This window comes from Lactuca sativa, chromosome 9 (genome assembly GCF_002870075.4).
Source record: "Lactuca sativa cultivar Salinas chromosome 9, Lsat_Salinas_v11, whole genome shotgun sequence".
In the NCBI taxonomy this organism is placed as follows: domain Eukaryota; kingdom Viridiplantae; phylum Streptophyta; class Magnoliopsida; order Asterales; family Asteraceae; genus Lactuca; species Lactuca sativa.
In genome coordinates this window covers 203,857,615-203,879,185 of record NC_056631.2, presented here as the reverse complement: position 1 = coordinate 203,879,185, position 21,571 = coordinate 203,857,615, and the positions used below count along the sequence as shown (strand labels likewise).

The 21,571-nt window shown below is 40.9% G+C and overlaps 2 protein-coding genes across 2 annotated transcripts; both read left to right on the top strand.

Annotated features, from left to right (window-relative positions):
• Window positions 1-14,044: 14,044 nt before the first annotated feature.
• LOC111917117 (uncharacterized) lies at window positions 14,045-15,232 on the top strand. Its single transcript, XM_023912776.1, has 2 exons — window positions 14,045-14,102; window positions 14,169-15,232. Exons 1-2 carry the CDS (start codon window positions 14,045-14,047, stop codon window positions 15,230-15,232), a joined length of 1,122 nt encoding a protein of 373 aa, XP_023768544.1.
• A 2,306-nt stretch (window positions 15,233-17,538) lies between these two features.
• On the top strand, window positions 17,539-19,374 carry LOC111917126 (cinnamyl alcohol dehydrogenase 1). Its single transcript, XM_023912785.3, has 5 exons — window positions 17,539-17,718; window positions 17,915-18,028; window positions 18,224-18,451; window positions 18,547-18,986; window positions 19,071-19,374. The coding sequence occupies exons 1-5, from the start codon at window positions 17,627-17,629 to the stop codon at window positions 19,274-19,276; spliced, it is 1,080 nt and encodes a 359-aa protein (XP_023768553.1). The 5' UTR covers window positions 17,539-17,626; the 3' UTR covers window positions 19,277-19,374.
• Window positions 19,375-21,571: the final 2,197 nt, after the last annotated feature.

Genomic DNA, 21,571 nt, shown 5'->3' with positions numbered 1-21,571 from the left:
CCTTAGTTTAAGTTCAGACATACCCGAAGGTACACTCGAATCCCTCAAACCAAGGCTCTGATACCAACTTGTAATGACATAAATTTTCAAACCAAAATTTTAATTTTTTTTAAACACCTAAAAACTCATAAAATATTTCTCAAAAACATAATTGTATCAAGTGTCAACACAAATCCATATAAATGTCACTATCCCATAATCATCCACAAAATCCAATTGGTGTGTACAATCAAGCCGGCGCTGTCCCGCGATCCTGAGAAGTATATGAAACACATATCACACAACACGGTAAGCACAAAGCATAGTGAGTTGTCCAAAATACCACATGCACAAATAATAAACCTCTCATGGATATAACACAGCAAGGACCCTCCGGTGTCATGCGTCTCGATGAAGACCCTCCAGTCTAACAGCTCAGTGTAGACCCTCCGGTCATGTGTTGTAGTGAGGACCTTCCGGTCTCACAGCTCGGGTTGGACCCTCGAGTCCTATATCTCAGTGGAGACCCTACAGTCTCATAACTCGGTTTGGACCCTCTAGTCCGATCTCAATAAAACACAAAATATCATAACATATATCATAAAGACTAAAATGCATAATATCATATAACTCAATATAAGCACATAGGACCCTCCGGTTGATAACACAAATAAGACCCTCCGGTTACTCGGTATTACCACTCAGGTAAGCATAATGAGAAGACTCACCTCGTAAGTAAGCAGGGAAAACTGGATACTCCTCGAACAGTCTAATCTCCACCTACACGCAATAAGTATCTCTAATTAACACTTAAAGACCACAACTTTGTATAAAATCATGCTAATCCTTCTCTAACTCTTGGGATGGGTAAAAGACCATTTTACCCCTCCGTGGTCCCATAATCCCTGCTTGACCAAACCCTAAAGTCAACAGAAGTCATCACTCGAGTCAACTGTCCATGTTGACCTGACTCGCCGAGTGCATCTATGTGACTCGCCGAGTCCCCATTGTTCCTCAGATCATCATCGCGAAAACCTAACTTAACTCGTCGAGTTACCCTTGTCCAGACTCATCGGGGAAAACCCTAGCCGACTCGTCGATTCAGCTCATTGACTCATCGAGTCCCTTAAGTCAAATTATCATTCAGATGTTTTAAGGCAGATCTACCACTCCAAACTCTAGATCTAGCCTCCCAAGGTTCGAATGTCACATAAGAAGTCCCAGTGTCTAAGTTTAGCTGCAACAGGGAAGGTGTCAGCACCTGCCCCTGCTACCTTGAGGATTACAGACGGCCACCAGGGTCGAGCTGAGACGCCAATGGAGAAGAGTAGGGCATTTCAGCTGACACCGGAGGTGGCGCGAGCGACTCCTGATGTGGTGACCAGTATGTCTTTTTCCTTATCTCTGCATTTATTATTGATTGTTTCTTATGATTATATGTTTTGTATAGGCTCGTTCCTAGTGAACGACATTTCAGCTACAATATTGTTTGATTCGGGGGCTACCCGATCATTCGTTTCACTTGCGCTTAGCAAGAGGTTTAACAGAGCTCGAGGGGAGCTGGATTTTCCACTTGAGGTTGAGGTCGCAGATGATAGGACCGTTAGGGTTGCGAGAGTGCACAGAGGATGTTCTCTTCAGTTATTCGAGGAGCAGTTTTCGGTGGACTTGGTCCCTATTCCCCTGCGAGGGAATAAGGTCATAGTAGGCATGGATTGGCTGAGCCCCAATGGGGCGATGATTGATTGTGAGCTGTAGTTAGTGAGGGTTCGCACACCCAGTGGGGGAGAGTTACTGATTCAGGGCGAGACGCCACAACGCGGACCAGTTCTTCCGGCAGGGTTGCGCCGACTACATTGCCTATGTTTTAGATGCTCGAGAGAAGGGAAAGACGACAGTTGACAATGTTTTGGTAGTGCGAGACTACCCGGATGTATTTCCAGAGGATTTGCTGGGAGTACCCCCGGAGAGGCAGGTTGAGTTCAGGATTGACTTGATTCCTGGTGCGGCTCCGATAGCCAAGACGCCATATCAGTTAGACCCCCCAGAGATGCAGGAGTTGTTTATGCAGCTGCAAGAGCTGCTGGACAAGTGTTTTATTAGGTCGAGCAGTTCGCCCTAGGGAGCGCCAATTTTGTTCGTAAAGAAGAAGGATGGGTCGCACCGTATGTGTATAGATTATCGGGAGTTAAATAAGGTAACGGTGAAGAACCGTTACCCACTCCCGAGGATAGATGACTTGTTTGATCAGCTTCAGGGAGCATCTTGGTTCTCCAAGGTTGATTTGCGCTCCGGGTATCATCAGATGCGGGTTAGGGATGAGGATGTGCAGAAGACGGCTTTCAGGACGCGCTATGGTCATTATGAGTTTGTGGTGATGCCGTTTGGGCTCACCAACGCTCCAGCCGCGTTCATGGACGTCATGAACCGCGTGTGCAGGCCGATGCTGGATCGGTCTGTGATAGTATTCATTGACGACATCTTGGTTTATTCCATGATGCAGGAGCAGCATGAGGAGCACCTGAGGGAGGTGCTAAAGTCCTTGAGGAGGGAGAGGCTTTTCGCAAAGTTCTCCAAGGGCGATTTCTGGTTGCGCGAGGTGCAGTTCCTTGGGCATCTCATCAGCCAGAATGGTATACTGGTAGATCCGGCTAAGATAGAGGTCGTGGTGCAGTGGGAGGTCCCGAAGTCTCCATCTGAGATTCGGAGCTTCCTAGGTTTGGCAGGGTACTACAAGAGATTCATCCAGGATTTCTCCAAGATAGTTGTACCGCTCACCCGACTGACTAAGAAGTCGGTGGTGTTTCGTTGGGGGCCTGAGTAGCAGGCAGCAGTCGAGACCCTCAGGCAGAGATTGTGCGAGACACCGATTCTTACCCTGCCAGAGGGAGTAGAGGATTTTGTAGTCTACTGTGATGCTTCGATCATAGGTGTGGGAGCAGTGTTGATGCAGCGAGGCCGTGTGATAGCTTACGCCTCTAGACAGTTGAAGCCTCTCAAGGCTAACTATCCTACGCATGATTTAGAGCTAGGGGCAGTGGTATTTGCTCTCAAGATTTGGAGGCATTACCTTTATGGGGTCCGTTGTATCATCTACACAGATCATAAGAGTCTGAGGTACCTCATGGATCAGCCGAATCTTAACATGAGGCAACAACGGTGGTTAGATGTGGTAAAGGATTATGACTGTGAGATCCTTTATCATTCAGGGAAGGCCAACGTGGTGGCCGATGTCCTGAGCCGCAAGGCGGCAGTAGCTCAGATCAGGGATATATGTCTGAGGATGACAGTGATTACTCCATTGTTGGAGCAAATCAGAGAGGCACAGGTTGAGGGCCTCAAGGAGGAGAGGTAGAAGTGTGAAAGGATCGTGGGCCGAGTAGCTTCCTTTGACTATGACAGTCGAGAACTATTGACCCTTTATGGGATGGTTTGGGTACCGTACTGGGGATGTGTGCGGCAAGTATTGATGGACGAGGCCCATAAGTCTCGATTTTCCATCCATCCAGGGGTGACGAAGATGTATAGAGATCTTCGGCCCTATTATTGGTGGCCCTGCATGAAGCAGGATGTTGCCTGGTATGTGGAGAGGTGCCTAACCTGCAAGAAGGTCAATGCAGAGCACCAGAGGCCTCACGGCAAGATGCAGCCGTTAGACATTCCAGTGTGGAAATGGGAGGACATCACCATGGATTTCATCACTAAGCTTCCCAAGACCGCACGTGGAGTGGATTCGATTTGGGTTATTGTGGATCGCCTGACGAAGAGTGCTCATTTTATACCGATCGAGGAGAGCATATCGGCTGAGAGCCGATATTTATGTGTGAGAGGTTGTGGCACGGCATGGAGTTCCTGTTTCAGTGGTGTCAGACCGAGACGTCCGTTTTACTTCTAGATTCTGGAAGCGGTTTCACGACGAGATGGGTACTCGTCTCCATTTCAGCACCGCTTTCCACACTCAGACGGACGGGCATAGCGAGAGGACGATTCAGACTCTCGAGGACATGCTTCGAGCACGTGTTCTAGACTTCGGTGGTAGTTAGGATACGTATCTTCCATTAGCGGAGTTTTCGTATAACAACAGTTACCATACAAGTATTGACCGCCCTCCTTTCGAGATGCTCTACGGGAGGAAGTGCATGACCCCTATTTTTTGGGGCGAGGTCGGTCAGCGAGTAACGGGAGAACCGAAGTGGTGCTCAAGACCACAGAGTTGATCCAGCAGGTTCGTAGTAGACTGCAGACTGCGCAAAGTCGACAGAAGAGTTACGCCGATAAGAGGCGTTCAGACTTGGAGTTTCAGGTGGGCGATATGGTCCTCCTGAAGGTGTCACCCTGGAAGGGTGTTATCAGGTTCTGTAAGAGGGGCAAGCTGGGCCCCAGGTTCATCGGTCCTTTTAGGGTTTTGGACCGGGTGGGTCGGGTTGCTTATCGGTTGGATCTTCCGGCAGAGCTTAGCCAAATCCACAACACTTTCCATGTTTCCCAATTGAGGAAGTGTTTGGTGGACAAGTCAGCAGTTGTACCCTTGGAGGATATTCAGGTTGATAGCAACCTGAATTATATTGAGAGAGCGGTTGCGATCTTGGATCGAAAGATGAAGACCTTGAGGAACAAGGTGGTTCAGTTGGTAAAGGTGCAGTGGCAGCACCGGAAGGGGTCTGAGTGGACGTGGGAGGTAGAGGACGAGATGAGGGAGCACTACCCAGAGTTGTTTCCAAATGCAACAGCAACAGACTTCGAGGACGATGTCTGAGACAAGTGGGGGGAGAGTTGTAACGCCCAATTCTGATATGTTATTTAAATGTTTATCTTTTCGAGTTTTCAAGAGGGACTCGACGAGTCAGAAGCCCGACTCGTCCAGTAGGGACAGGATTTCGAGCACGTGTAAGTAGGCGACTCAACGAGTCCATATTCGGGACTCGGCGAGTCTACCAGTCTGGAAAAAACCCTAGATCCACGGGTTTTGCACCCTATTTAAACCATGTTATGAGCCCCAAACTCGCCTTCTTCACCCTCAGAGCGTCATTTTGCAAACCCTAACCATTACTTGAGAATTTTTATCATTTCTTGTGTGAATCTTGAAGTTTTGAAGAGAAAAAGAAAGCTAGATACAAAGGATTAGAAGGAGATCCAAGATCTTGCACCCACTATAGAGTTCATTGAGGTACTAATCGGATTCCTTCTGTTTCTATGATTGATTCTCCATTAGAAATCACATTTAGGCCATTTTATCCATTTCTTAGCTTAATTATAGTAGAGAGATCGCATTGGGTTGAATAGCCTTCGGATCAAGCCATGTTTCAATTCCAAAAACTTAAATCTAACACCTTTATGGAGCCATTTTGCATGAAAGCCCTAGATCTACTCTTTTAAGTGCCTTTTGAGCCTTTAAACCTTTATAGATGTCTATGTACACATAAAGATAGAATCTTTACGTGTTAATCAAGCCTTAGGAACCCATATCTATAAGTTGTATGCATTGGTTTTGAGCAGAATCAACTGTATAGAAGTTGCATGCAACTGACTCGGCAAGTCGTTCTTCAGACTCGGCGAGTCGAGTCGCGAGTCCCCAATATTCCCCTTTATGATTCATGTCGAATGGAACCAGTGAGTTATGGGTGGACTCAGTGAGTCGAAGATCAGACTCATTCATGGAGGGACTCGGCAAGTCAGTGCCCTGACTCGGCGAGTCCAAGGCAATCTTCATATCTCAAGAACAGACTCGGCAAGTTGTTCATACAACTCGGCGAGTCACAGTCAGAGTGTTCATATGTTGAAGGAGAACTCGACGAGTTGTTCATACAACTTGGTGAGTCGGATGCAGATTGACTGAGTGTTAGTATCGAAGAGGAACTCGTCGAGTCTATGCCAAACTCGACGAGTAGTAGCGAACAGAAATGAGAAATGAGAGTAGGGACTCGACGAGTTGGTGGCCCAACTCGACGAGTCAGGTCAACTGTATGTTGACTTTGACCAGGAGGTTGACTTTGACCAGGGGTAAAATGGCCATTTTACCCTCAGTATAGTTATCAGTATTTGATTGAGTGTACTTATGGAAATTGTAGCTGGGGAGATACCGGAGCAACAACAGACAGTTTCCAGAGCAGTTCATTCAGCAGCCAGACTACGAGGTGAGTTTCCTTCCAGTAGGAACGGGTCTACGGCCATAATGCCGGCCCGTTTAATTAGCAGTCAGTTCTGGACTTCGGTTCGATGCAGTAGTTCAGGGTGCTTGACGTCTTTGTGATTTAAGCATGTTTATGTGTTATGTGTTCCAGACTTCAATCTGATGCAGTATGCAATATATGTGTTATGCTAGTTGATTTGTGTTTATGCTATGCTCAGTCAGTTCCGGGCTTCGGTCCGATCCAGTCAGTTCCGGACTTCGGTCCGATGCAGTTAGTTCTGAACTTCGGTCCGATGCAGGGGACAAGGTCCCAGTCAGTTCCAGACTATGGTCTGATGCAGTGAGCAAGGCCCTGGTCAGTTTCCGGACTCCGATCCGATGCAATTTCTGGACTCCGGTCTGATGCAGTGGGCAAGGCCCAGTATGTGATTTATATGTTATTGTATGGTATGTGGTAGTTTGGGGGAGCTCACTAAGCTTCGTGCTTACAGTTTCAGTTTTGGTTTCAGGTACTTCCATAAGCAAAGGGAAGAGCTCGAGATGATGGCATCGCATACACCACCGCTTCAGTTTTTGTCCTGGGAGTCGATTCAACTTTTCGTAGATATGATTTGATACAGTCTTGATACCGTTTTCTCATGATACTTTATTATGGTTTTGAGATATTGACGTATGGGTTTTTATTTTATGATATTGATATAATGATTTTAGTCACGATTAAACAAAAAATTTTGGGTCGTATTTCGGGATGTTACAGATGAATTAGACCAAAGGTTTCTAGTTGCCCGAAGAATGCCCATAGAATTTTAAAGGCTATGAAAATTCCACAAAAAACATAGGAATAAGATTGAGGACATTTGGTCAAATGATGCTCCTGAAGCAGTCAAAACATACAATCCCCGATCATTAAAAAATGCAACCTTCTACTAATACACTCTCTTGCTTTTCGACAAAGAAAATTATCGAACACAGGCTGATTTTGTTTCAATGAACCATAAGAAATCTTCTTAATCTCCAGAGTGTTTAGCTTCCAAATCGAGAACCACCACAATATAAAGCCTATGTACAAGAGAGCTTGCAACTACCTTAGATCTCTCATATGTGACTTTGCCATAGTTGATGTCGGAATTTATCCAATTGTTGCAAGTCAATTCAAAGTTCCACCATTCTAATATCCCACAATGATCGCTGAAGGTATCCAGGAGATGAATTGCGGTGCCACAAACAACCCTGATCTTGGCATCATCTTCAGAACTGCCAAGGACATCGAAAATAACTTCCTCCCAGCAAAAGAATTTCATAGATGCAACAAGAAACAACTTGAATACATCCTTAAACTCATTGAAAAGTCTAATATTACTACAGAGAAAGTGAAGTATGAAATCACAAGAAGAATCAATTGAGTGTTTGTTGGATGTGTGAAAGTTCTGGTGGCTCCTCGTTAAGTATTTTATACTTGAAAAGTAATGAAGAATAGTTGAGAGGTCACTTAGGGGGGGAATTATTGATACACGAAGTGATCCTCAGCAACTAAAGTGATCGTAGTGATGTGAAGACGTGATTGGATAAAGAAGCCAGAAGATGTTTTGAGAATATCTACCGTAGAGTTGTTTGTTTTGGTATACCGAAGAGCTAAGTGAAGACCATACAAAAGAAAAAGGAGACATGCCGAAGAGTTTAATAGATTTTGTCTTTTTTGGTACCATAGTGTTAGAAGTAATGATCATCTTTACTATTATTGTGTGTTAGGTTGGTTTTGCTATTTCCATGTATGGGAAGAATGGCCGTCTGAGTCAGGCTTACTTTACATTATCTTGTTGTAGACTTGTATTATTTTGTTCTAAAAATAGACAGTCTTAATGACCTATAGAAAGTGTGTCTAATTCCATCTTCCTTGTGACCTTATCATATTGAAATACAAGTCTCATTATCATTCATACTTAGTTGTTCATCATTTAATAACTTGTGTTTGGCTGCCAAACAATTTATGATTCAACAAGTATCTCTTTAACTTGCTTATGTTTATCGATGTATTTTGTTGCTATGTTTCCTCTATAATTCCGCTAACTGATTATTGTTGAGCTTTATTAAGATCCATGAGATTAACTTAAATCCCGCACAATAATCTCTTTGTATTTAAGTTCTTCTCTCAACAGGTACTCATTTAATGTCTATTTGGTGTTTTCTTTTGGTAGTATTGTACTCTAGAAGGAAGAATAACAAGAAATATCGGTCCTTGAAGCTATGTATTTGAAGTATTCAACCTCCATTCACCTTCTAACCCCTTGTGAGTTGCAAAGATCCTTTCTTTATTGTGTTTTATCATTAGATCTATGAATATTTGGTGTTTTGGTCCATTTTTAGGAGTTTTGGTCCCTTTGTGACTTGTTCCATGGAATTTGAAGAACTCCATGAGATTTGGTTCATGTTTAAAGTTCAGATCTAGTGATTTGGTGGAGTAAATAGTATACATGAAACATCCAAAAATTATGACCCAAAAATTTCATTTTTAATTTAAGTAAAAACAGTGTTTCCAAAACATTGCTCATACATCCCGATCGAATAAATATGTCAATCATCATAAAAATCAGAGTATGTCCCATAAACAAAATCCATATGGTGTGTGCGATGCAGTCGACCCAAACTCTTCCCCTTGGAACCGGAAGTACCTGAAACATAAACTAAAAATCATAAGCACAAAGCTTCGTGAGTTCCCTAAGATACCGCATACCAAATATATCATATAACAAGCCCCACCCAATGAGATATGGGACCTGCCCACACTCGCAATATGGGGCCCACCCAAATAAACATACATATACAAGCACACACAAGTATCACACAGACAACAATTATATTGACATAACACATCAAGGATCGACCTTGGTGCTTTAGACCCGCTAAACCCGGTGAGGAAACTCACCTCGAAAAGCTGAATGAAACGAATGATCCCTGACTACTGGTCCTACAGCTCCCCGAGCTATCAATTGCCAGATAAAATCTAACTAACATTTGGGATCTACATAATAACCAAAAATCCTTACTTGGGGTAAAAAGACTATTTTACCCCCAACATAACTTGGTCCAAGAATGAAACCCTTAACCACAATCCAATGAGCCCTTAAGTTAAACGACCCATCAAGGCCCAAAATATGGCCTAATTTTCAATTGGGCCCAATCTCTTCACATGGGCCTTAGCCCAAGGCCTAATAATACCACCCAAGCCCAAAGGTACGATTTCAGATGGCCTACTAAGGCCCAAAACAACAATATCCATGGAAGTATCCCAAACGAGGCCCAAAAGACGCAAAGCCCAACTCATTGAGTACATGGGGCGCACTCAACTATATGCTAAGCATACAGGCTGCATGGCTTGTACGCTGCGATTATGAGCTTGTATGCCGACGTACTCACTCGTTAAGCCATATATCCAAAATCTCTTAAATTCTTAATACTACAGGTCCCAATCATATATCTGAGTCATATGAAGTATCTTAAACCATAAAGTCGTGAACTTGGTGGCTTTGCATGCCACAAATGAACCCAACCTCGAAATATCACATAATACTTCCATAAAATGAACTCAACCTCCTGCATGAGTGGTTTAAAGCTCCAAAGACGACAACTTTATGACTCTCGGACCAAAAGAACACTAAGAGTAGCAACTCTAAGTTTCAGAAATGACACTAATCCACAAGATCTCATCCATGGGACCAAAAAGGTCCAAAAACTCAAACAAAGGAGATCTACGAATTAACAAAGCAAGTTCTGAGCTTTATACCTCAAATTAATGCCAAATAATGATGATAACCCGGATCTTCAAGCTCAAACTCCAACAACTCTCCTTCACCAGCTTATTTTTTCTTCTCTCTAAGGCTCCAAGCTACCAAAAATGCACTCCACAAGGTCAAGAACACACCAAGATGATAAAGGGGGTCGATATTAAGGTTTTTAGACAATAGAGGCTGATAAGCCCGCGTACACTAGGCTTACGCCCAACATACAGCCTCAACTAAGCTCGCACATAGAAGCCCAAATCCTTGAAGCCCAACATAACTTACATGCATTGACAATAAAATAAATGATTAAATAAATAAATAATAATAAATTAAGATTTTAGATTTTGGAAGTTTGTGGCATTATTATGGATAATGTTGGAAACTTTATCCATCTAAACATCATGCTGATTAAATTTTGAAGGTTAGAGACTTGGATTTAATGGATTAAGTTTAGAAAGATGTATCCTTGGTCTCTTTGAGACTTAAAGTCAAGATCTTGGTTATATAGCCCATCTAATGGGTAAAGTTGAAAACTTTATCCATTATAAAGCTATTAGATACCAGATCTGATGTTATGAACCTTGGTCTTTATGGATTAAGCTCTTAGTCTTTCAGACTGAAACCACAGCATGGCCAAGGAAGACCTACGCGTGGTGACGAGATTCATCGCAACTTTTTTTCATTTGGCGGCCACGACATGGCCAAGACGTTCTGACCTGTTGAGTTGACTTTGATCATTGACTTTTTGACCGGTTTGACTTTTGGTCAAACTTTAGTATAATTGAGTATTTGGCTAAGGAATGGTCTCGGTTTGGCATTTGGCAGCTTTGGTTAGCTATTTTGTTGCTGACATAGTTGTTGAGCTTTTGTTAAGTAGTTCAAGTGAGTCTTCTAAATATACTGAGTAGGATACTAGATTGTCTTTATGACTCTTGCATGTATGATGGGCGGGGCCCGCTGTGCATGTTGGGCGGGTCTTACTATGCATGTTGGGTGGGTCCCGTTATGTATGTTGGGCGGGGACCGTTATGCATGTTGAGTGGGGCCCGTTATGTACGTTGGGCGGGGCTCGTATTTATATGTGGTATCTTAGGAACTCACTATGCTTTGTGTTTACGGTTTTAAGTTTACATGTTGTATGTATTTTATTAAGGCATGGAAGAGCACAAAGTGATTGCAACACATCCAATTGAGTTTCCGCACTATCGTTTTATGATACTCTGATGTCTTATTTTGAAAACTACATTTGAAACTATGATCATTTTATGAAATGGCTTTTGTTTCGTCTTATTTATATAAAAATAAATATTTTACTCTATATTTTAGGGACGTTACATGATATATATATATATATATATATATATATATATATATATATATATATAATACTAATCAAAACTTTCATTTATTTATGTATGTAATAACATGGGAACTTGCAACACATTCCAAAAATGCACTATTAACTAAGATAATGTAATGTATACATCTATTTTACAAAGGAATTTGACCTAACGGTAAGGAGTGATCCTCTCAAATGAAAGATCATGGATTCAAGTCTCTTAGGAGACATAAGTGATATTTCGGAGTAAGTTTAGATAGTTACCATTTAAAAAAATGCTTCCACCCCTCAAGAATATGTCTTCTTTGTGGTTTTGACTTTTACCTTCTACAAATCTTTGTTTTTCATTAAAGCTCTTACTTTTTAAAATACTAATACCAGGTAAAAGCTAAAAATAAAAAAACAAAAAAAAACAAAACAATCTAAAAATTTACGGTATGGGGAACCAACAAATCTATAGAGTTCAATAGATTTTCATATCATCTTTCTACAATCTATACAACTCTATCATTTTTTCTTACATTGCATTAAACTCTACAAAGCTCAATAGAATTTTACAAAATGTAATTTATAATAAATATTTAAGAATTAAAAACGTTCATTTTTCCCATTGAAGAGTTCAATGACCATTGAACTCCCAATCCATTAAATGACAATGTGACATCTCACAATGGTAAAGTTTAATCCATTGAATGACACATAAACTTGCCACCTTATTCAACTCTTCCATTAAACTCACCATTATGGATAACTAGTGGCATAAATTTTTTGTGGTAATTATCTAAGGACCTAAAAATATTAAAATTTCTAAAATATAATAAGAAAAAGAAGTTGGGTTAATACAGTGCTGTGTAGGTGCTATGGGAGACGGATAATCGGAAGTAAACCGGAGATGCAAGAAGACGGACGAAGTTGCTCCAACCACAACCATGTTTGTGACCAACCTTCCGGAGGGATTAAGGCCGGAGGAACTGAGAATACCCTTCGCGAAGTTTTGGAAGATCAATGACATATACCTGGCTAAGAAAAAAGACTCAAAGCGAAGATGTTTTGCTTTTGTCAGGTACTCAGGAGTAAGGGACGTTTTGAAACTGGAAGCCAACATTCAAGGAATTACATGCAAGGGGAATAGACTGGAAGTGAACATCGCCAAGTATGAGAGGAGGGAGAGACAACATAAGAATTCTGATGAGACACAATACTAGAGGAGATTTCCGATTCAAACTAGTGGAGGATCATCAGCCTGGAGAGATGGTAGATCTTATGCGGAGGTGGCTGCCCAGAAGAATAATAAGGCGGTGCAAAACTCCAATCCCCCGCCACCCCCTCCTCCTCCCCCGCTTATCACTCCTCCATTACGATTACATACAAGTACTTTCATGGAGCATTGGCTTAAAAGTGAATTAACTATAGTAGGTCAAACTCTAAGCTTTGAACATCTAACAAGTCTTCCGATGTCAATATTGGTTGGAGACGATGAAAAATATAATACTAAATACTTGGGGGGTTAAAGATTGGCATGAGATTCAGGAACCCGACTGATGTTAAACGATTTATGGAATCCTTGGACGTTTGGAAGTTATGGTTCAAGTGGATTGAGAAAGGTGATAGAGTTGAAATCAAGAATGATCGGATTGCCTGGGTTAAAATTGTTGGTCTCCCCCTGCACCTTTGGGACGAAGAAAACTTCAGAGCAATTATTTCGAAGCTTGGGGTATTATCCAGTTCAATAGAGATTATTATGAATACGTTGGATGTATCGCATATGAAACTATGTATCTTAACGGAGTCATTAAGTAGAATCAATGAAGAAGTTACTGTGGTTGGAGATAATCGAGTGTTCAAAGTTGGGATCTATGAGGTAGATGATGATTGGAAGCCTTTCTCTAACTCAAAAAACTCAATGGCGGAATCTGAGGAGGAAGATGAGGAAGACGGCGTCTCTGATACAATATTCGATTCGGATGATGGGTTGGAGGATGGAGAGATTGGACCAGACGTTGATTCTGATATGAGACCTGGTGCAGAAATCGGAAGAAACTTCCTTGTTGATGTCTCCGACGAAAATCCAGCAGGAAGGGCAACAGTCGCCCCTTCAAATTCCAGGAATCAACATATTGAATCGCTCAACAATGATGGAATCCATCAGTCCGAATTCAATCCAATCATTAATGAATCTCATAGGAACTTGGAAGATATGATGGAGGTCAACAATGAAGAGGACGTAGGTGAATCTGGGTCCCCACAAGCATCGTTCGGGTGCATTCGAGACTTAATTCCTAAAGGAATGTTTGGGCCGTTCCCAAACAATGGACCTGGAGTTAGAATTGAGCCCAGTAATCCGGTGGACTTAGAAATGGACCTAAACGGGTCATTTTTAAGAAGAAGAAAGATCCGGCAAGCTCCAAATAAACCCCACACTAATACTGACCAGTCAATTCCTGACCCTGTACGTCCTTCTCCAAGTCTTCCTGCACATCTGGATCTTAACCGAGAACCAAATGGATCCCTAAACACCGCTTCGAACCCCCCATATGAAATTGCCCCGTCGACAATACCCAGGAATTCTGAGATGGAAAAAATGGCTGAGGTGGGAAGACTTCTTGGATTTGACATCAGGGATGGTTGTGAGATACTAGCAGATGTAATGGGAGATCTTGGTGATCAGATCGGTGCGCAATGAATCTTCTATCAATAAACATTAGGGGGATGGGGGAAACAACCAAAATTGACTGGATTCGGAGACTAAGGCAGAACAATAAAGCTACCCATATGTGCATTCAAGAAGCTCAACTTCAGAGCGGGGTCGATGAAACAATGGTTAGAAACGGATGGGGAGATGACAACTTCGGTTTTGAAGACATTGAAGTAACTGGTGGGTCGGGCGACATTCTTACTATTTAGGACCGATCATATTTTTCGGTGTGTGATTCAATCAAAGATAGGCATTTTCTGGTGATATATGGGCATTGTTGTGGTTCTGGAATTGAATTTGCTATTGCCAATGTATATGCTCCTCAATCTATATCGGATAAGAGAAAGTTGTGGTTAGATCTGTCTAACTTGATAAAGTCACGTGATGTGATGTGGATTCTTATGGGCGACTTCAATGCTGTGAGAAAAAGAGATGAAAGATTAAACTCTATCTTCTGCCCCTACACTGCACAAGATTTTAATATATTTATCACCGGAGAGGGATTATTTGACCTAAAAATGGGGGGATTCGAGTACACTTACTTCCAACAGGCAGGTGCAAAGTTAAGTAAACTTGATAGAATTCTTGTATGTCATAAGTTTCTTATCAACTTCCCTCAAGCTTCATGTACATCCCTACCCAGAGAACAGTCTGATCACTGTCCTATTATGCTTGAACTTAATTCCAAGGATTTTGGACCTGTGCCTTTCAAGATGTTCAACTCGTGGCTTCTTAGAACTGGTTTCAATGAGGTTGTCATTAAAGCGAGCTCAGATTTCAAAGGGTATGGCGTTGCAGATTCATTTTTACTAAACAAATTAAAGTTCATAAAAAATAGGATAAGAAGTTGGAAGGCAGTAAATCTCTCTCAGGAACAAGTGGAGATTGAAACAATCAAAAATCGAATGGTGGATCTTGATAAGAAGGTTGAAAGGAATGATTTAAATGGATCTGAAAAAGCTGAATGGGCTAAGATTTCAAATAGACTCACTGAATTAGAAAAACTGGTGACTCTAGACATCAAACAGAAAGCGAGAATAAAATGGTTGATCAATGGTGATGAAAATTCTCGGTTCTTCCATGGCTTTGTTAAAAATCGCATTAGAAAAAACCACATGAATGGTCTTATGATTAATGGGGTGTGGTCAAATCAGCCAGATGAGATGAAAGCTGAGATCTTCAGATTTTTTTTTCTTCAAAGTTTAAAGAAAAATGGAAGATCAGACCAGATTTCAGGAGTTCAAAATTCAAGTCCATCTCAGCAGCTAGCAAAGACTTTTTGGAAGGTGATATCTCGATTGATGAGGTGAAAAAGGCAATGTGGAATTGTGGGGATGACAAGTCCCCGGGGCCTGATGGCTTCACATTCAAATTTCTGAAACGATATTGGAACGAATTAAAGATGGATATCCTAGCATATGTAAAACATTTTGAACTTTGGGGTAGCTTTTCTCCAGGTTGTAATTCCTCTTTTATAACTCTCACAGCAAAGGTTAAAGACCCAATCTCCTTGGGGGACTATAGGCCAATCAGCCTAATCGGGGCCTTATATAAAATAATTGCAAAATTACTAGCAACAAGAATCCGTGTGGTAATGGGGGAGTGCATAGATGAAGTACAAACGGCTTTTGTGGAAGGAAGAAACATCTTGGAAGGACCCCTAATTGTTAATGAGATTTGTTTGTGGGGAAAGAAAATCAACAAAAAAATACTTCTCTTCAAAGCTAACTTCAATAAGGCTTTTGACTCGATGAATTGGAGATTCCTAGACTCAATGATGCAACAAATGAATTTTGGATTAAAATGGAGAGTATGGATAAAGGGATGTTTAGAATCAGCTCGTGCATCGGTTTTAGTGAATGGCTGTCCAACGGATAAATTCCAATTAGAGAAAGGAGTAAGACAAGGAGATCCCTTATCACCTTTTCTATTCAATTTAGTTGTGGAGGGATTAAACATTGTGTTAAAGGAAGCAGGGTCAAAAGGAGTTTTTCATGGAATCACTATTCCAAACTCCAATATACAGCTTTCTCATTTATTCTATGCAGATGACGCCTTATTCATTGGCGAATGGTCAATGCAAAATATAAAAAATCTGGCTAGGATCCTTAAATGTTTTCAAGTATCTTCCGGGCTAAGTGTTAATTTCAACAAATCGAAAGTCTTCGGCATTAATGTGGATCCACACGAGGTTGAAAGATGGTCCTCACCATTAGGATGTGAGTCATGTTCATTACCTTTCACGTATTTAGGAGTTCCAGTGGGAGCGAACATGAACCGTAAAAGCTCTTGGCTGCCGGTGATAGAAAAATTTAACAATAAACTCTCCAGATGGAAATCAAAAACATTGAGCTTCGGTGTAAGGATGACTCTTGCAAAGTCGGTCTTGGGGAGTCTACCTACTTACTATTTATCAATTTTTGCAACCCCGTTAGGAGTGATTGATAACTTGGAGAAAATAAGAAGGAACTTTATATGGGGAGGACCTAACAATACTCCAAAAATACGTTGGGTGGCTTGGGAGAAAGTAATTGCTCCAAAAGAGGTGGGTAGCCTAGGACTTGGCTCCAGTAAAGCATTAAACTTGGCGTTACTCTCAAAATGGAGATGGAAATTCTACCATGAAAGGAGTGCACTTTGGGCGAAAATCATACAAGGCTTACACAATCTGGATGCGGGGCTCACAACTCATATGTCATCTAGATATTTAACTGGTGTTTGGAAAAATATAGATAAATGTAAAATTACAGTTAATACAATGAATATTGCAGATTCTGATGTTATCCGAAGAAATCAAGCTGAAACTGGATGGGAATCAGACTTTCAATCGGACGATCAGTACTGCATGGCAGCTTTAAAGGTAAGGATTGATCGAGTAGCTCACTTGATTCCAGATGGTGTATTTCAATGGTGTAAGTGGATTCCAATCAAAGTAATTTGTTTTATTTGGAGAGCAAGAATGGACCGCATCCCAACTACGGTTGCCCTTGATCAAAGAGGGATACAAGTTCAATCTACGCAATGTAGTGCGTGTGTCTCAGGAATGGAATCAGCGGACCATTTGCTCCTTAAATGTCCCTTTGCTGTTGATATATGGAACCGGATATGGAAGTGATGTGGTATCAATCCAATGATAATTCCTAGTATAAAAGAGTTGCTAAATTATATTGCAATGACTTGGAAATGCCCAAAACGCAGAGCAACTTTACTCTTAATCATATATGGGGCACTATGGTGTATGTGGCGAGCAACGAACGATAGAATATTTAATTCAAAATTCATCTCCCCGGAAATAGTGTTTGAAGGTGTTAAATCAATGGTCCATGTTTGGATCAAACACACATATGAGAAAGGAAACTTTGTATGGGGAGAATGGCTTATGTCTCCTTTTTATTTTATGTAATTGATGATGTTTTGTATCTTTGGCTCCCTCTAGCTTCTTGTTAGGGGGTTGTCTTTTAATAAAATTGCCGGTTAAAAAAAAAATACAGTGCTGCGTAAATCCAAATAACATTTATTAAATTTTTATAAAAACATAAGTGTAATATGACTGTCTATAAGATTCCAATATAGATAGTCAGACCTGGTTAGTTTGTTTTCTTCATCGTGTTTGACAAGTCTATCCCCTCCCTCGGGACTTAGCTCTCTATAAATACGTGTGTGTGGGTTGTAGAAATTTCATTATCAATTTATCATTATACAAAATGGGAAGCATGAAAGAAGAAGAGCGAAAAACGACAGGATGGGCTGCAAGAGATCCTTCTGGCATCCTCTCTCCATACACCTTCACTCTCAGGCACTCTCTCTCTCTCTCTCTCTCTCTCTCTCTCTCTCTCTCTCTCTCTCTCTCTCTCTCTCTCATCCAAAGCCGGTTATTGTTTCCGACCTCCGAGACTTAACCTTGAGCTACGGATTTGAGTGAATATACTAATCATATGTGTTTGTTTGATTGCATAACATTTGTTTTCATGATTCGTACAAAAAATTTACAGAAAAACAGGTGCTGAAGATGTGTTGATCAAGGTCATATGCTGCGGTGTTTGTCATACCGATGTTCATCAGATCAAAAACGACCTCGGAATGTCCAATTACCCTATGGTTCCAGGGTCAGTCACTCAATATATATATCTACAATCACGCTTCATGTCTACGATATATCCTTCTTACGTATTTTTATTAACCGAATGAACGAAGAGGGATAATTAGATTCTCTGTACTTTAACTTTGTTCTGATATTACTGTTTTCATGGAGACAAAGCGTTGATGTTCATGTTTTCCTCTATGTCGGTTGGTGCATGTAGGCATGAAGTGGTAGGTGAAGTAGTGGAAGTGGGGTCAGCTGTGAGTAAATTCAACGTCGGTGACACCGTCGGAGTTGGACTTCTCGTTGGCTGCTGTAACAGCTGCCGCCCATGTGAGGCGGAAGTGGAGCAATACTGCAACAAAAAGATATGGTCCTACAATGACGTGTACACCGACGGCAAACCTACACAAGGTGGATTTTCCACATCCATGGTCGTTCACCAAAAGTACAACTCTTATTGAATTATCTACAACTTTACAACTATTCTAAAAGTTATATGAAATTATGATTAACCATGTTTTTTTTCCTTGAAAAATATAGATTTGTGGTCAAGATACCAGAAGGGTTGTCACCCGAGCAAGCGGCCCCCTTGCTATGTGCTGGGGTGACAGTGTACAGTCCGCTAAGTCATTTTGGACTGAAGAAAAACGGGCTCAAAGGAGCCATAGTTGGACTTGGTGGGGTTGGGCATATGGGTGTTTTGATTGCGAAAGCAATGGGTCATCATGTGACCATCATCAGCTCTTCTGATAAGAAGAGAGATGAGGCCATGAATGTTCTTGGAGCTAACGAATATTTCGTCAGCTCTGACACTGCTAAGATTCAAGCAGCAGTTGATTCATTCGACTATATTATCGACACGGTGCCGGCAAACCACCCTCTTGACGAATACCTTTCTTTGCTCAAACTCGATGGGAAATTGATCTTGTTGGGTGTTATCAATACCCCTTTGCAATTCATCTCCCCTTTGCTTATGGGCGGTAAGTTTTCAGTAAACATTATTTATCCAGGCAACACTTTATGTAGACAATGTTTGAACTGTGTATATATGATTTGTTTTGAAGGGAGGAAGACAATTACCGGAACATTTATTGGTAGCATGAAAGAAATCGAAGAGTTGTTGGAGTTTTGCAAGGAGAAGGATGTGAAATCAACGGTGGAGATCGTGAAGATGGATTATATAAACACTGCAATGGAAAGGGTAGCCAAAAACGACGTTAGATATCGGTTTGTGGTGGACGTGGCTGGCAGCAAACTTGAAGATGAGTAAGGAAATGAGAATAATATTATATTTTATTTTGAAGACGTTTGCAAGATCATGTAATGTTTCAAGTTTTATTAATGGATTATACAATATAGTGTTTTGGACTTCGGATGAGCATTATGTGTATTTTAATCAGAGTTTTATAGATCAAACTTTCTTTAAAAGAAAAAGATGAACCGGAGGAAAATGAAGGGTATGAATCAAAAAATAAAAGGTGTCATTGAGTATAAAAAAGATTAATAGTTTGGCGGTGTTCGTTGGTATCGTGTATGTTTATATTTTTATATTAATGTGAAGTGTAATGGTGCTTTTTGTTTATGATAGCTAAATAAATAATATTTTAAGATTTATTGGTTTTTTATTTTTTCTAAGGGTTTTTGGATGGATTCATGTAAGGCCTGGTATAATTTATAAATATTAATTTTATGTGTCATATAAATACCAATGGGGGTGAGCTCGGTACCAATACCAAACTCAATATTGAACCCAAGAGTAGAATGTAATATTGTTTCGTAAAAAATACCACTATTTTGGTACGTTTCCCTTCCGACACCGAAAAACAACCCAACAACCCATGTTTAGGCCATAGGTCTAAGGTTTAAGTACTAAAACAAAAATATTCTCTTGATTTGGAGATAAAATCAAGACACCAAAGAACACATATGAAGAAAAATAAGCTTAATCCGAGTTCTAAGTTCGTATGAAGAGTTATGATTGCTTAAAGTTGACAAAAAATTTTGTATAAACTAAAATTTCTAAAAAAATGATAGTTTGGAAAATGCCTAAATCAATCCAACATCTTGTAATGTTCTAATTTTCAGAATAAAATTTTCATTTTTAAACTAGAATAAACACATATTTTCATAAAACATAATCAAGGCAAAACCCTTTGTTTGTAAAACCTACTTAAAAATCATAGTTATAAAGAAAAGTATCGCGGAATATCAAATCATTAAACTGTTGACGGGTGTGTACAATCACGTCTTTGCCTTCCCATGAACTGTTAAAGTACCTAAAAAACATTTAATCCACAACTTTAAACCAAAGCTTAGTAGGTTCCCCAAAATACCTCACACAACAATACGCATACAATGCATACATACAAGGTCCGCAACACAAGGTTGGACCACCACCTGGGCCTTTAGTTCAACATAAAGTTGGACCGCCCCCTTGGGCCTACATCATAAAGTTGGATCGTCACAATTGACCCTAAAACATTAAGTTGGACCACTCCCTTTGGGCTTAGAGCATCAAATAGACTACTCGGTATCTTGGCCTTCATCACACAGGTGGACCGCCTTCAACCCATCCACAATATGTCGACATATACAAATAACAGACAATAACCAAACAAACAGTCACATGTAATTATTAACAATTCTATATGTCTAACAGATCACTACAACATACCAACATCCTAACATATAAAGGATCTATATTGTAGTACAAGGTATAGTGAGAAAATTCACCTGAGCTAACCAGCAGAAGCTCAACAACAACCCTTATCAACAGAGCAGCTATCATAAGCAACCTAATGTCAAACTGAGTCTAGTCATTAGTTAATTACTCAATCCTAGCCAAGTTTGACCATAGGTCAAACTGGTCAAAAGTCAACAATCAATAGTCGAGTCATTGCGCTGTGGCAAACACCATGGCCTCGTCGTGGTGGTTAAAGACAGAATACTAGCGTTTCATCTTGCCACCGCATTGTGGCCTACATATTGGGAGACAGAGTCAGAGATGCGGGAGCAACATCCGGAGTTGTTTTCGGCATGAGACTTCGAGGGCGAAGTCTGGTTCTAGTGAGGGAGAATTGTAACATCCCGGAATCTAGGTAAAGCTATTTAACCCTTCCATTTTGTCAAGTTATCAATATTAGTCCCTTGAGAGAGAGTTCTTGTAGCAAATGAGTACGCTGGGCGTACTGGGGAGTACGTTGCGCGTACTCATGCGCTTAATTTGGACGCGGACTTGCCTGGGTATGCTGGGTGTACCCAGGGTTACGCTGGGCGTAACGGGTCCAAATGCAAACCCTAAATGTTTGGCTTGTGCACTATTTAAAGGATGCTAAGGCTCATTTCTCAGCCTCCATATCAAAGAGTGAAACCCTAAGAGAAAGCCTTCCATCGTCCTTAGCTTGAGTGTGTGTGTTTTGGAGCTAAAAGTTTTTTGGTGTGTTAGTGAAGAAGAAGGAGAAGATCTTGTGGAGGCTAGGGCTTGAAGTGCAAGTTTGGATCTGAGATCTTCAGAGAAAGGAGCTTCATCTAGAGGTATAAAGTTCAAACCTTTCCTCTTTATTTG

Bases quoted from the DNA above. Each gene is read 5' to 3' on its own strand.
- LOC111917117 (XM_023912776.1), top strand. From the start codon at position 14,045: ATGGTTAGAAACGGATGGGGAGATGACAACTTCGGTTTTGAAGACATT. The intron at 14,103-14,168 runs GTGGGTCGGGCG...ATTCAATCAAAG, and splicing joins TGAAGACATTGAAGTAACTG to ATAGGCATTTTCTGGTGATA.
- LOC111917126 (XM_023912785.3), top strand. From the start codon at position 17,627: ATGGGAAGCATGAAAGAAGAAGAGCGAAAAACGACAGGATGGGCTGCA. The intron at 18,029-18,223 runs GTCAGTCACTCA...TGGTGCATGTAG, and splicing joins AATTACCCTATGGTTCCAGG to GCATGAAGTGGTAGGTGAAG. The intron at 18,452-18,546 runs GTACAACTCTTA...TGAAAAATATAG, and splicing joins TCCATGGTCGTTCACCAAAA to ATTTGTGGTCAAGATACCAG.